Here is a 14,847-nt window from a genome sequence, read left to right as displayed (position 1 = left end):
AACCTGATCACCCCATCTAGGGTTGTACACATCCCATACCCTACCCCACACCCCTATTAAGGAAAAATGAAAAAAAAAAAACAAGGTATCTGTCCCAAGCTGTACCCCACTGGTAGACAGGTCTGAATTTCGGGAAACACAAGATTCGATCGAGAGAGCGGGGGCGACCTATATGGGCCAAAGGACCCCCGAACACGGGCGCGGGGGGGGGGGCGCGGGGGCCTCCCCTCCGCTTGCGCCGTTTTATGTGCTACTTTATAAGCGTTCGAAGAGGTTTATACATCCTATAAGATTTCCCGGGCCGTTGTAAAGCGTGTTTACGATAGGAAACCAATTTAGGTGGGCTTAAGGTAGACTTGGAGGAGGACCCTAATCGCTGCAGAGAGCGTTTTCCCAGGTTGGGGTGTGTATGTGCTAGAGACCGTGGAGGGAGGCGCGAAGGAGGGGAGATTTCAAGCCCATTTGTGAGTGTGGACACTCGCGCCTCCCGCATTAAGGTGGTGGTGGTGGTGGGTGGGGGTGTTGATCCTGGACCTGGACTTTATCCAAGCCTCTGGCTGAAGCGCGCTGCTGGCTGGAGTCAGGCAGATGCCCGGCGCGGTCGCGCTTCTCTCCCTTCGGGTTCCAGCTCAGAGCCCGCCTGCAGCCCCGCTCCCCCACCTCGGTGCCAGGCTGTCTGTGTGTCAGGGTGTGAACACCGGTCCTCGCCCGCACTCTCCTGTGCCCGCCCATATGTCATCCCCCGCGACGAAGGCAGGGCCTTTCAGCAGCGGCAGGGGACGTCCCCAAAGGGCCGAGGCCTGGCCCTCGCGAAGGCCTGGGCGGGAGGGTGGGCGGAGGTTGGCGGGCAGCGGCCTCTCTCACCCCTTGGTCTCTTTGCCTTGCAGTAGCCCCCCAGCGGTCCCGGAAAAAGCGCTGTCCCTACACCAAGTACCAGATCCGCGAACTGGAACGCGAGTTTTTCTTTAACGTGTACATAAACAAAGAGAAAAGACTCCAGCTCTCTCGGATGCTCAACCTCACTGACCGGCAAGTCAAAATCTGGTTCCAGAATCGCAGGATGAAGGAAAAGAAACTGAACAGAGACCGTCTGCAGTATTTCACTGGAAATCCCTTGTTTTGAGAGCTCCAGCAAGCACCCCTGTCCCCCAAGCCCCACTCACTCACCCTCCTCCCCACCAGCCTGCTTTCGGTAGGCCCAATGTCCTTGGGTTTAATGACGCCTCTTCTCTGTGGAACTCCACCATTCCTTCCCACGGTCAACTCGGGACCTCCCAGCGACCACTGCTGCCTGCGGACGAGGCCGGGGACTTGGCCGAATGGATCCTAATATGGGGAAAATGGTAAATGCAAACGTCCCTTTACAATTTTACCGCCAGTGTGCTGTTGTTTACCCTCTCTCTCTCTCCAGGTCCCGGTGCGGACGCTGTGGGATCTGTAGAGAGTTAGGCCTGGGCTGCAAGGCACTTGTTTTTGTTCTGAGTTTAAGGGACCCTGTCCTCCCCCCTGGGTGAATGCAGATTATTTAAACTCTGGGAAATGTACCTTTGGTTTGTCCGATTGAGGCACGAGTCACTGTCTTTTGTGTGAATAAATGGTTTCTAGTAAAATGGAGGTTACAGCTTCAATACACTGTATGGATTTTCCTCTTTGAATAATTTTAGTGTCTGGTTAGGATATTTTAGTGGCCAAAATCTTCTCCCCCATGCAACTGAAATTCAAGTGAAGTGCTTTTTAATTCCGTCAAAATAAGAGTTGTCCTCCCCTCTCATCCCACCCCCCCACTGGTATGCGGCATTGGTTTTAAAAATCATTTTAGGGATGGCTTTCTGAATTGAGGATGTGACCCTGGTGCTGATGTCTCCAGAGGATGAGCTGGGGCAGCAGGAACGGAAGTAGCAACACTCCCTCCGCCTTAGTCTAGTGAACTTGGAATTTGGGGGGGAGGGGGAGGAGAGGGACACAAACAAACAAAACAAAACAAAAAATTTAAAAAAAAACTGGTTAGAAAATCCAAAGTCACTCTTAACAAAGTGTCAAGGATACAAGGTCCCTTAAAAGAAGAAACCAATATTAGAACACTTTATAGGGGAAAAAAGTTTGCAGAAAGGAAATTATAAGTGGGCAGAGAGGTCTCAAGGCGCTTGCTGGTGTCACAGCGGGTTTGGAACAAGGAAGATAAGCCATCTTCCTAAAATAGGGCCCAGGGCTGCAGACCCAGTTTTCTCCACATTTATCGCTTCAAGTTAAAGAATGTGTGTGTGTTGGGGGGGGGGGGGTACTGCACTTTATGTTGCAGGACCAGGCCAAGCTGTTTACAAAACCTTGAACTGTCTAGACAACACCATAAAAGCCAAAGTTCTAAACAGCTTAATTGGGTTATATTATACACCTTCTGGTGGGCCCAAAAGAGATTTCCGCAATGTGCAATAAACTGGAGGAGTGAGAAAAGCTTCTCTTTCTCTGAAAAGAGTAAAGTGAATCTTGTGACTTTTAACCTCTCATAAGCCCAAAGTAAAAAAAAAAAAAAAAAATCCATAAGATATACAGCACCACATGCCTCTTCTGAGGAAGCATGCATTTCTAAATGCAAAATTTTTTTTTAATTGCCAAAGCTTTAGGGGGCAAGGAAAAACATAAGTGCATAAGTGTACGCCTTTGAACTTCCAAAATGTCAAGGTCATCACCTTTAACCTTTCTGAATAATTAGGCGCCTTAAGGTTCTTCTGTGATATTCATCCGCCACCCACTCTCACACACATGCTCACACATCCAGACCCCCACACACATTTATGACCACACAGAATCATATGAAGGCTCACCATAAATCTAAGCAAATTCCTAATTTCAGAATCAATAATCTTAATTTCCCTTCAAGCATTTGTGTAATTCAATGGCAACTGACTTAAAAAAAAACCACTAGTTAGATTAAAATGTCTATCAGCATGCTTTTAATACAGCTACAAAATGGTGGGGGGTTTGAGGGGAGTCATAGGTAGTTGTCTCCTTTGCTGTAATAATGAACCTCAGTTTTAAAAGCAGGCATTTGAAAAAGGAAGTTCTATTTAGACTTACACCTTCGTTATATTTTTTAAAAATTGTCACCTTGTCAAAGAAATTATTGCACTTTCTATGACATGGAACAAAAGAAAATATATTGTTTCAAAAGCGTCCTACAACCTTTGGTGAAAGATGCAATAGAAACAAAGTCTACAGTTGAGTAATTTCGTTTGGAAAGGGATTCCTTTGTTTGGAATTATGGGCGTGCGTTAAAATGTCAGTGCCCTAGTAGTATTAGTATGATCGTTCCAGGAGCTTAAAACTGGTTTATTTCTTTCTCTCTCCATCTATCTTTTCTTTCCTTTTTTTTTTTTTTTTATTGCGGCTAAATGTAGCAAGCTTGTATGTCCACACCTTAGGCAAGAAATAGCGTTTTCCATTTGTATGGCCTTGGAGAGCCACACGGGGGCGTGCTCACGTTCCAGAAGCCCTGGTTGGCGGAGAGGCCGCGGTACCGTATCTGTCCGTTACTGGATTCTAATAGGCAATCTCAGCCCCATTAGAAACAGGCGGCCACTAAGGCATTCGTTTGCTGTTTGTCCGAAGCAGCTATGAGATGTTGGAAGTTGTATAAAGACAGAGGAAAGGGAATTGCCCCTATTTCTGAAAATAGCGATCACCTAATCGTTGTCTCTTTAAAGATAAAGATGTCGCAAGGAGTACCTTGTTATAACCTGGCGGAGTCTAGGAGAGGTTTTGAAAAGACTAATATGTGCATTTCGAAATAGGTCATGCCACTGCGAGTTAATTAAATCAGGGGAAATCAATATTCCTGTTAGTTTGCGTGCAGAGAGCAATACGAGGACAGGACCACCCCTTCCCCAAAACCCTTTCTGTCTTGAGCGCTCTCCGACCCCCTGAGATGATTAAAAGGCTTTTGTTTAAGGCAGATGGGGCGCTAGCAAAGTAGCTGAGTGTGGTCCCAGAAAAGATGGGACCCGTCGGAACTAAGGAGGGAGGTCGTTCTGGGCGAGGAAGGCCCCCTGCCCCCCAGGTCGAGCCCAGCTTCGGGGGCTGTGAGGCAGCAACCGGGAGGCACAAGCAGGACTATGAGTTGGGGCGCCGGGGCGGGCGAGGCTGGGCTGATGCGGCTGCGGGAAGCGGCCAGCGGTCCTGGTTCACATTTATACTCCCGGGCGGCATGGAGTGGGTAACGCTAGGAAGCAAACGGGCTTTGCATTTGACAGACTCCTGGTCACCCTTCCTAGCCGCCTGCGGGCCTTGAGCACAGAATTTGATTTTCCTGCCTCCTGCCGTTCTCTACCGCCCACCCCGCCCCTTTGTGAAGTCCCTGACGTTGGGGAGGGTTTGTGTTACCAGCCTTGGGCCTAAAGGGAGTTCTCTAGGACGTGGGTTTCTAAGGATGGGTAACTGTCCCTTCTTCGTCGAAGTTCATTGTGAAGCTCATGAAATCCCGGGACTAGTGCCGGCTCCGCTGTCTCTGTCTCGTCTCTCCAGACCAGACCCTGGACCAAGGGCCCTGGGTCCACCCCTGGGAGCTGGCATCGGTGGCTCCAGGGTGGCTGGGGCACCATGAGCACCCCCTGAGGCGCCAGCCAGAGGCATGGGTGTTCCCTGCGGACACCCGGCTCCAGCCTGTCAGACTGTGGGTCCAGCTAGATATTTTGAAGAGACATTTCGCAGGGCCTAGCCCGGGGCCTCAGTTCACTTGGGGTGAAAACTCCCCTCCCCAAATGTCGTTGTGTTCTTCTTTAAGTGGGGGGGGGGGTGCGTGTGTGGAGGGGTGGCCTCGGCCTTGGCCGGCAGCCTTCCCTAAGATCCCGGGTTCTGGGTGCTCATCGGTTTGCAGTTCCTTCCCTCCTGGTAGCTCCCAAGATGGACTTGAAAAAGGCCAGGAGATTGGATCAGGACTTCCCAGGGCTGCGGACCTGACCCCTCCTGATCGGTCAGGGTTATGGGGCTCCTGGAGGGTGGTCATGCGTCTTGAGTCTCTGGGGTCTCAGATCTTGAAGTGGAGGGGAAATGCGCTAAATAAGGAATCTTTGTGTCTGCAAGGGAAAGAGGCTCCCTGGCCCAGCGCTCTTTTACCTGGTTTCACAGACCCCTCATCCAGGTGGTGGTGGCTTCCCCAGCCTCCCCATTTGCTCCCTTGATTTCTTTTCACATTGGTTGGGAGGTGCACAGTACAACGCCGAGGGGCGCCTTAAGGAAGCAGCCTTTTAAATTTGTCTCCATCTACTCTGCACCCAAAGGTGCAGGCCACACAGGGCCCAAACTTCAGGGCAAACCGAGGGGCCCCCAAGTTCACTCAGGCCCAGGGCCCCTGCTCTTCTTCCCAGTGACAAGAGAGCACAGACGCAAACCATTTCTTGATTACAAATGCTAATTTCCTGACAAAGCGACCCTTTTAATTTTTCTCGGGGAAAGAGCTGTGCCAGGGAGAAGGATGTTTTGGTAGAAGCGTGGATATTCATCTCCTTGATGGTGCAATATTGATTTATTATTAATGGTAACTGCTCCCACTGATCTAAAGATGATCGAGAACAGTGGCAATGCAGCTATATTAAATACTCGTAAGCAAAATAAAGGCTGGCCTTGAAAGCCACTGTCTTTTCACTCCATTTGCTGCATCTCAGCCTTAGGGTCTTAGACAAACTTTGCATCCTCCTCTGCCCAGATGCTTCTTTGTATTAAAACTGTTTTGCTTGATTTTTATGATAAAATCTCTTTGAAATATTGGCAATCGCTGGCCTCCAGGAGCTGGTCTGAAGGCAGAGATTTGAAAAATAATAAAATCGAATTTTGTGGTAATTCAAAATTATATCTGATATACTTTTTATTTCTGTGAGTGAAGAAGATTTATTTAAAACCAAATCCACTGTGGGGGTGACTTTGAACTCCAAGCCACCGGGAGCTGAAACAGAAAGGCTCTCAAATCGGAAGGCAGATTCCGCCTGCTCTGGTAGACTGCGCTCCATGAGGAATCGTTGTTCTTTAGCTTGGCTGTTTTCTCATGTGTAAACAAATATTATGAAAGGGCATTTGATTCCCAGTTAGACTGAACAGTCTTGCCTTCTGCGTGGGGTAGGGAGAACTGGACAACCAAGCTCCTGGCCGAGATGGAAAGGGACAGTGTTGGAGCGCCAGGCTGGCGTCAGGGCGCCTGCCGAGCGTGCGTGTAGCGGGCATTTTGTCCAGCCCTGGGCACGTTTTGCCGTGGCTGGGATGATCCTCTCCGCCTTTGAAGAAAGCAATTTTCAAGGTGCTGATCAGTGGTTGTTAGCTTGGAATAGGACCTTAGCAGACTAGAGTAAAAAGTTGGGGTTTTTTTTCTGCCTTCTTCATCCTCTCCCCCCACCCCCCCACCCCCTGCTTAAAATCAGACAACCCTGTGAAAAGGTAATGTAATGTTTAACCCTCCGGCTTCCCTGGCAGGGCATCCTGCAGTCTGAGCAGTGAGAGGCTCTAGGCTTTTAACCTGACAATGATGTTGTATTTGAACAGCTGCTTAAAGGTTTAAAAGGTCTGTCTCATTGCCACCGCAGTTTTTTAAAAGGGGTTATTGTTTGGGCGAGGGCAATTCGAGGGGACAGGCGCAGCCGTCCCAAGGCTGAAAATAATGTCCAACCCCTGCTTTTCCACCAGGCCAGGGGACAGTCCTTTTGGGGAGGGGCTGACAAAGGGTTTGTTGGGAAAGGTTTCTGTGAAGGAGCAAGTGGGCAAGTGGGTGCCCCCAGAATGGTGATGTGCTTTCTTTAGCATCGGGTGCCAAAGAACTGTTCTGCTGAGACGGAAACCCAAATTGCCCACAAGTTCAGTCTCTAGGCCTGAAATCCAAGGCCAGCCCATAGCAGGGCAACGTGGGGAGAAGAAAACACGGATGCCTTCCTTCGGGACAGAGCACTGGCTCACCATCAGAGCCAGGGGCCCTTTTCTTCTCTCGGATGCAGTGAAGGGGACCCGGAAGCCAGAGGACAGCTCCAGCGACCTGGCTTGGCCAGGGCAAGCCTTTGGGAAGGAATCAAGGTGAAAGCTCCCTGCTTCTGCCTGGAGGCCGGAGCTTCCATAGTGTGGCTCAGCCGCCTGCAACTAGAGAAGGAGAGAGGAAGTTGTTGGAGAAGTTTCTCATAAAACTCCGAGTTTCCATGGCGGTGATGGTGGTGTTCTTTAATGAGTTCAACCACAAGCCCAGACCAAATCCTCTTTATAGAACTTTCCCTCACAAAGGAAACAGAGGACGAAGGTTCTTACCCCACCTCCCTTTCCTCTCCCTCCTCTTACCCAAGCAAAACCGTGTCAAATAATTTGAGGAATTGTCCAAAACTATAAAACTCTACTTTTGACAAAAGTATAGCTTTTAATATTTGACAACTTGTGTTAAAACAAAAATTGACCTTCTTGGTTAGTACCGAAGGGGAAAAATCAATAGTATAATTTTCAATAATTCATAAAGCGAACGCCATTATGCTAAATCCTAACTATTAATCTTATCCTTTACTAAGTCTCGATTGATTTGTTAATAAAATATCTTCCCGTGTGTGGCAACAGCGGGTATAACTCTTTAAAAACCTTCAGAAGCAAGAAAATTACCAAGTAGCCCAAGAATGTAGATGAGAATTTTATTGATCGCCCTGATTCTTCTTAATATGTATTAATAAATTCCACAACCTTTTGTACCTTGCACTTGTCAGAAACCAATGCTTTTACAAAATCCATAAAAGGAAAACATTTTTCTTTGCAGAAGAACCAAATGACACCTTTGCATCTCTCTCTCTCTTGTTTGGCCCAGTCAGTTTTCTAAAACTTCTAGAGTCTGAGGGCGAGAGTTTTCCTCCGTCTTTGAAAAAATTATTTTCTTTCTTCCTCTTTGCCCTCTATGATCAGGGTGTGTGGGGAGGGAAACATCGGTTTAGTTCTCCCGATGGGAACGCTTTCGCGGATAACGAACTGCGGCGAGGGATTGTCTTCGGTTTGAAAGCTCCCAGCGCCAGCCCTAAAGGTCGGGTGTGGTTCTTCGGCAGGCACGCGGCTCGGCGGAGGAACCTGGAGCCCGGGCGGGCAGGCGGAAGGAGAGGGCGGTCCTCAGCCTCAGCCTCAGCCTCAGCCTCAGGGGCCGGCCAGCTGCGTGGCCTCTCGCCTCTGCTCCCCAGGATACCTTAGCCGCGTCTTTGCGCGGGAGATCTTTCCTGAGGACTCGTAGGGTGGAAGGTCTCAGGCCCCAGGGAATCGACTCACCTTCCCAGGCTGCCCGGGACAAAATTAACCAGCCTGGGCCCCCACCCCCCGCCCGCGCCCCGGCCCCGGCCCTCACGGGCGCGTTCTGCCTGGGTGTGTGCGTGGAATGCTTCTATGTGCTGGCGCCACGACGCTCCGGCTTCCGTCCCCGCGCGTGTCCTCCCGAGGCCCCTCCGGCGGAGTCTTTCCTTCCGCCTTCGTGGCCCAGAGGCCGGAGTGGGGGACGCAAATGGGGCGGGCGGGCCGAGCCGAGGCCGGGAGGCTGGCGGGCGGCGGAGAGCGCTGGGCCGGTGGTCTCCAGCGCGCACTATCTCTGGCGCATAGTAGATGTCGCTGTTGTCCGTGCTTACGCGGCCGGCCGGCCTGGCTCTGGAACACGTGACCTGCGAGGAGGCTGCGGCTCAAGGCCATTTTCAAATCTCATTGGCTTGGTTGTCATGTGGTCGGCAGAGGCATCCACAATTACACGGGGAATGTTTTCCTAGAGATGTCAGCCTACAAAGGACACAATCTCTCTTCTTCAAATTCCTCCCCAAAATGTCCTTTCCCAACAGCTCTCCTGCTGCTAATACTTTTTTAGTAGATTCCTTGATCAGTGCCTGCAGGAGTGACAGTTTTTATTCGAGCAGCGCCAGCATGTACATGCCACCACCTAGCGCAGACATGGGGACCTATGGAATGCAAACCTGTGGACTGCTCCCGTCTCTGGCCAAAAGAGAAGTGAACCACCAAAATATGGGTATGAATGTGCATCCTTATATACCTCAAGTAGACAGTTGGACAGACCCGAACAGATCTTGTCGAATAGAGCAACCTGTTACACAGCAAGTCCCCACTTGCTCCTTCACCACCAACATTAAGGAAGAATCCAATTGCTGCATGTATTCTGATAAGCGCAACAAACTCATTTCTGCTGAGGTCCCTTCGTACCAGAGGCTGGTCCCTGAGTCCTGTCCCGTTGAGAACCCCGAGGTTCCTGTCCCTGGATATTTTAGACTGAGTCAGACCTACGCCACCGGGAAAACCCAAGAGTACAATAACAGCCCCGAAGGCAGCTCCACAGTCATGCTCCAGCTCAACCCTCGCGGCGCGGCCAAGCCACAGCTTTCGGCCGCCCAGCTGCAGATGGAAAAGAAGATGAACGAGCCTGCAAGCGGCCAGGAGCCCACCAAAGTCTCCCAGGTGGAGAGCCCTGAGGCCAAGGGTGGCCTTCCGGAAGAAAGGAGCTGCTTGGCTGAGGTCTCCGTGTCCAGTCCCGAAGTGCAGGAGAAGGAGAGCAAAGGTCGGTATGAGCAAGGTTGCCACCCCAGCGGGGCGCGCAGCCCGGGAACCCGGCAAAGAGGGAGCACCTGGGTGCCCGGCGCAGAGCCCTGGCAGCTCAGGCGGGGCCGATTGGCCGGTGCTGCTCCTCCCAGCTTTTAGAGGGGGCATTCTCAGTCCCCAGCTCATCCCCGCTTCTCCCCCGCTGCCCTGGCCCTCCTGGCTAGTCCTGGCTCCAGGCTGATGGCGTCTCGCCAGAGGAAGGGCTTGCTGGGTTTATTTTTCCTGAGCTAGATCTGAAATGCAACAAAAGAGCGCAAATGACCTGCAGCTCATAAACACAGCCCCAGAACCTCCTTTCTCTTGCTCAGATTTGCAGCCCCAACTTTGACCCAGTTATGATTTTAAGGTGGTCCAAGGCACCGTGTTCGTGTTTAAGTGTATGCACCCCGCATCCTGCGAGCTTGGGGGCGGCCAGGGGAAGGAGATGGCTTGGTTGTTTGGCGCTTGAGCGGGGGAAACAAGGGCTCTTTGCCTCTGCGGGGCTAGGTAACCTTGGCTTTGTCTGGGGAAAGTGCCTCGAGCTTTGCAATTCATTTGCAGAGGGGGCAAAGGCGGAAGGGGGGAGAATAGAATCTGCTTGGCCCACCCGGCAGAGGCAGCCTTAGGGCTGGGCTAGGGCAAAGAGCCAGGGACTCTGGGGGGGTTTTTTGGAGAAGGAACCCTGTCCCTGTGCCTCTCTTCCAGTGCCTAAAGGTGGGCCACATTAAGGAGCTACATTTCTGGGCAATGCTTTTGTGTGGGGGCGAGAAGGCATGAAAATTCAGGAAATTCTGAATGCCCGGGCAGGGTGGAGAAGGTGTACTCAGTTATGTTTTAAAGGAAAATGGGCACCTATCGACCTGGCTGTGTGGCTCCCCACCTGCCTAGGGAAAGTGGGGAAGAAGTGGCAGACTTGGAGACCTGAGGCAGCAGTGGGATTGGTAGCCTTGTCCAGGCTGTGGCTTGCTTCTTCCACTCCAGCCCTGTTAGGAGCTGACCACTTAGAATGTTGCTGGGGAGACCCTGAAAGTTTACTATTGTCCTAATGTTTGATGCAGGTCAGAAAGCTGAGGGAGAACCCTGACACAGAAGGCCAGGTCCCCGCCCATCCTATCATTTGGGGCATTTAAACTAATCTGGTATCACTGACTAATCCCTTCCAAGGCCCACCTCATGTGGGTAATGTTTAATACTAGTATTTCCCACAGCAGCCTGGCTGCCTGCAGGGTCATGGCCAAGGGTACATTTGAACAGACTGAGAGACCAAAAAAAAAAAAAATTCTTGATTTTTTTTCTTCTTCTTCTCCCTTTAATTTTGTTAGAGGAAATCAAGTCTGATACTCCAACCAGCAATTGGCTCACTGCAAAGAGTGGCAGAAAGAAGAGGTGCCCTTACACTAAGCACCAAACGCTGGAATTAGAAAAAGAGTTCTTGTTCAATATGTACCTCACCCGCGAGCGCCGCCTAGAGATCAGTAAGAGCGTTAACCTCACCGACAGGCAGGTCAAGATTTGGTTTCAAAACCGCCGCATGAAACTCAAGAAGATGAGCCGAGAGAACCGGATCCGAGAACTGACCGCCAACCTCACCTTCTCTTAGGTCCGAAGCCCGTGGGAGGCCAGGATCAGAGAGGGGGCACCGAATTCCAGGGCCCAGTGCTGGAAGACTGGGAAGGCGGAAACAAAACCTTCTTTGCTCTTTGTTTTTTTGTTTTGTTTTCCTGCTAGAATGTGACTTTGGGGTTATTCTGTTCGTGCTGCAAGTGATCTGTAATCCCTATGAGTATATATATACATATATATATTAAAAACTAGCACGTGTAATTTATTATTTTGTTCATCGTAATGCAGGGTAACTATTACTGCGCATTTTCATTTGGGTCTTAACTTATTGGAACTGTAGAGCATTTATCAGTCAATTCATCTATCCAGCAATGTGACTTTTTTCATGTTTTTCCTAACACAAAAGGTCTGTGTGTGGTTAGTCCATGAGCCCATGGCGTTTTGAATACATCAGTACTTCAAGTACTTAAATTACATATATATTTAAAAAAAGATTAAGAAAATTCACAAGCTTTGGGGGGAGGGGGACTAAAAAGCACATGACAATGTATCTTTTCACAAATGAATTTAGCAATTGTCCTTGGTGAGATGAAATATTGATGACTTATGCCTTGTAGCCTTTCCCTTGTGGTGCATCTGTGGTTTGGTAGAGTATAACAGCAACCTGTCCATTCTGTGCATGTTCTGGTCGCATGTATAATGCAATAAATTCTGGAAACAAGTTCGCTCCCTCTGCTTTCTAAAATGAAAATTTGTTACAGTGGAAATGAAAGCCTTTGGTGAGATTATCTTCCTGTTAATCTGCTTGTTTGGGGAAGTTTCGGGGGATAGAGAGAAGGAAAAGGATGTGAGAGAGAAGCTGGAGGAGGCCTAGGGTCTTGAAATTTGGCAGTGTGTGCGTGTTGGGGGGTGCTATTTCCATAGTTGGGAAGAAGGGAAGTCTTTTCTCCCTAGCCCCCCATTAATTGAATTGAATTATCATTTTCCCTCTAGCTCGAGCCTGGTAAGTAAGTAAGCTTGTGCCCAAGCTGCTTTTTCCTCAAAGCTCCCCACTTATGTGTCTTTCTCTTTGGTTTTGGTTGTGTTATTTTTAATGCTTTCAGTGGGTCTTGGCAATTTCTGGCTGGCGTGCCATCATCATCAGGGGCTGGGTTGAAACCAGTCTTGCCCACCTGGAAGCCAAGGGGCCTCCATTGCAAGGACAAGCAGCAGCTTAGCATTGCATCGGATCCAATTCTGCCCCCCATTCCCTCATTCTCACCCATCCCAAGCACAAGACAGCCAGGCCACAGCGAAGCAGAGGATGGGTGAGTTTTTTCCATCCACTTTGTCCTAGTTTCCTTGTGGAAGGATTTTATGCTCAGTCATTACCTTTTAGTGGTCCACATGAAATTTTTTTAAGGGAAGAGAATACCCCCCCCCCAATTCTCCCTCTATTTAATTACAAAATGCTAGTTGGAGCCACTGTATCTGGGGGGGCAAGAAAATGTACAAAGGGTGACTGAAAGAGAATTTGCAAATGAACATGACTTCCCATGAAGTCCACTGTTCCAGCTGCCGCCATGGTTTGAAAAACCCCAGCGTTCACCAGTATATATACTGGAGGATCCATAGCCGAAGAGAGGCCGGACTTAATCTACTTCTGCCAGGGAGAAGGAAAGAGAGGCCTTGGGGAGAATTGCTGACAGAGAATCTGTTACCCCAGGTTGTGCTGCAGTTTCAAAGGGTCGCCAACAGCTTCAAGCAGCTCCACAAAACATGTTCTTTTCATCCCTGCCCCCTTTCCCCCTAAAAACAATATTTTAGGGGCTCTGAGAGTTAGAGCCCTCACCCAGGGAGTCTGGCAGACTCTGTATTTATTCAGAGTTTTAAACATCCTTCTCAAAATCAAGAACCTTCCCCAGTTCTAAGACAGAACCCTTTTAGGGGAGCTATTTCCTAGGGGGTGGGAGAGAGTGGGTCTGAATGAATGCCAGGTGAGGAACACTGGAATCAATTTGCCCCAGACCTTCATTGGTTGGGCAGGAGGAGGGCAATTTTAACTTTTCCGTTTCCCCCACGATGTGGGGAGCACCATTAGTTGCTGACAGGGGGCCATGTCTGGGAGGAGAACCGTGCTACAGGCAAAGGCAGCGCCTCTGGAACAAAATCAGAAAGCCATTGGCAAAGACAATCAGGCCATAAGCCATTGACCCCCTTCCTTTCCGGGGCTCCAGGTGGGCTGCGAGCCTTCCCAGGGTGCGCTGGGCAACTTCTAGAGCAAGGAACACATCCCCCACCGCCTGCACCCAGCTGCTTTTGTCTCCGCTCCCAGCCAGGCTTCCGAGGCTTTGTACCATGGATTTGGGAGTGACAATGGGCATTTCCCTCAGATTCAAGGCTGCCCAGCCTTACCTCTGGAGGGAAAGGAAAAAAAAAATCGGATGAGAGTGGTCCCAGGACCAGGCCATTTTAAAGACACCCCCGCCATCCACTTGGAGGCCTCTAAGTGGGAACCACGCGAAGACGCCCTGCCTTGGGAGGTGCGGCTCCCCTGGCCTCGAGGTCGGGCGGCGGGCGGGCGCGGGCCTGGCGCTGGGATTTGGGTTCTGCCCCGTGGCGTGTTCTCTTGCAGGGCATTTGCAGGAGTCCTGGAGAAGACACGGCACCCGGCCGCAACTGTCCGCGCGGGTCCGACTCGCCTCCTGCCAGCCCTTCTGCGGGCAGACAGAAGCCTGGGCCGCGGTGGCCACGGTCGCGCCCAGCCCGGGGGCCACCCCAGCTCACCCGTCGGGCCGCGGCGTGTGCTCAGCCTCCCGTTGGGGGTGCATGCGGCCGCACCGGCGTGTGTGAGTGTGGTGGGGGGAGGGGGCCCTCCGAGCTGCTCCATCCGTCCGTTTTATTAGGGACACATTAATCTATAATCAAATACACCTCATAAAATTTTTATTGAAAGGCATAATATCATTACAAAGGTCTTCCACCTGTTTTAAACAACACGACAAGCTGTGAGAGCGTGTGTGTGGGTCTGTGCGGGGAGGGGGGTTTGGGCAGGGAGAGAGGCACAGGGAGAAGGGCTCCCTCCGGCGCCAGGGGCCGCCTCGGAAGGCCGCCCTGCCGGGGGCCAGCACCGGCCCCGCGCGCCCCGGCCGTCCCGGCTCTGGCCCAGCGCTCGGGGAGCCCCGGGCGCGTGGCTGGCCGCGTGGAGCCCAGGAGCTGGGGAGGCAGCGCCCGGACGCACGGAAAGACCGAGGGCGGCCAGAGGCGGCGAACAAATAGTCCCAGCGCCTCCTCCGGCCGCAGCCAGGCGTGTGGTCCCCGCAGTCCGAGGGCTGGCCGGGCTCGGTGGGGCCCAGTCCGGCGCACCGGCCGGGACCCGCAGGCTCTAATTGCGGCGCTTGTGTTGATGATGATTTTTTTTTTAATCACAGCAGCCCCCGGTTTAGCGGACTGATTTACTCCCGGTATTGGTAAATATGATCACGTGGGCCGCGCGACCAATGGTGGAGGCTGCAGCCTGCGAACTAGTCGGCGGCGAGGGCGCCGGCGGGGAGCGGCGCCGCGGCGGGCAGTGTAACCTTGGGTGGGAGCGCACGGCGCCGCAAAATGTCCTCCAGTGGCACCCTCAGCAACTACTACGTGGACTCGCTCATAGCCATTGAGGGGCGACGAGGTGTTCCCCGCATGCTTTGGAACCGCCGGGGCCCGGGGGGCAGGGGAAGGCCCCCCAGGTTTTTGGCCCAAAAG

General features: G+C 51.5%; 2 protein-coding genes across 2 annotated transcripts in view; both read left to right on the top strand.

Annotated features, from left to right (window-relative positions):
* The window catches only part of HOXD11 (homeobox D11), a 6,574-nt gene extending 4,946 nt beyond the window's left edge, over positions 1-1,628 (top strand). Inside the window, exon 3 of the mRNA XM_023743468.1 lies at positions 888-1,628. Coding sequence (XP_023599236.1) covers positions 888-1,123 — 236 coding nt within the window. The 3' untranslated portion in view covers positions 1,124-1,628. The remainder of the gene's footprint in view (positions 1-887) is intronic.
* Positions 1,629-8,533: 6,905 nt separating this feature from the next.
* HOXD10 (homeobox D10) lies at positions 8,534-11,846 on the top strand. The gene is made up of 2 exons (XM_006083088.3): positions 8,534-9,538; positions 10,881-11,846. Exons 1-2 carry the CDS (start codon positions 8,584-8,586, stop codon positions 11,156-11,158), a joined length of 1,233 nt encoding a protein of 410 aa, XP_006083150.1. The 5' UTR covers positions 8,534-8,583; the 3' UTR covers positions 11,159-11,846.
* Positions 11,847-14,847: the final 3,001 nt, after the last annotated feature.

Source organism: Myotis lucifugus, unplaced genomic scaffold (assembly GCF_000147115.1).
Source record: "Myotis lucifugus unplaced genomic scaffold, Myoluc2.0 scaffold_5, whole genome shotgun sequence".
Lineage (NCBI taxonomy): Eukaryota > Metazoa > Chordata > Mammalia > Chiroptera > Vespertilionidae > Myotis > Myotis lucifugus.
The sequence above is the reverse complement of the archived record's forward strand: the minus strand, read 5'-3'. Positions and strand labels throughout refer to the sequence as shown.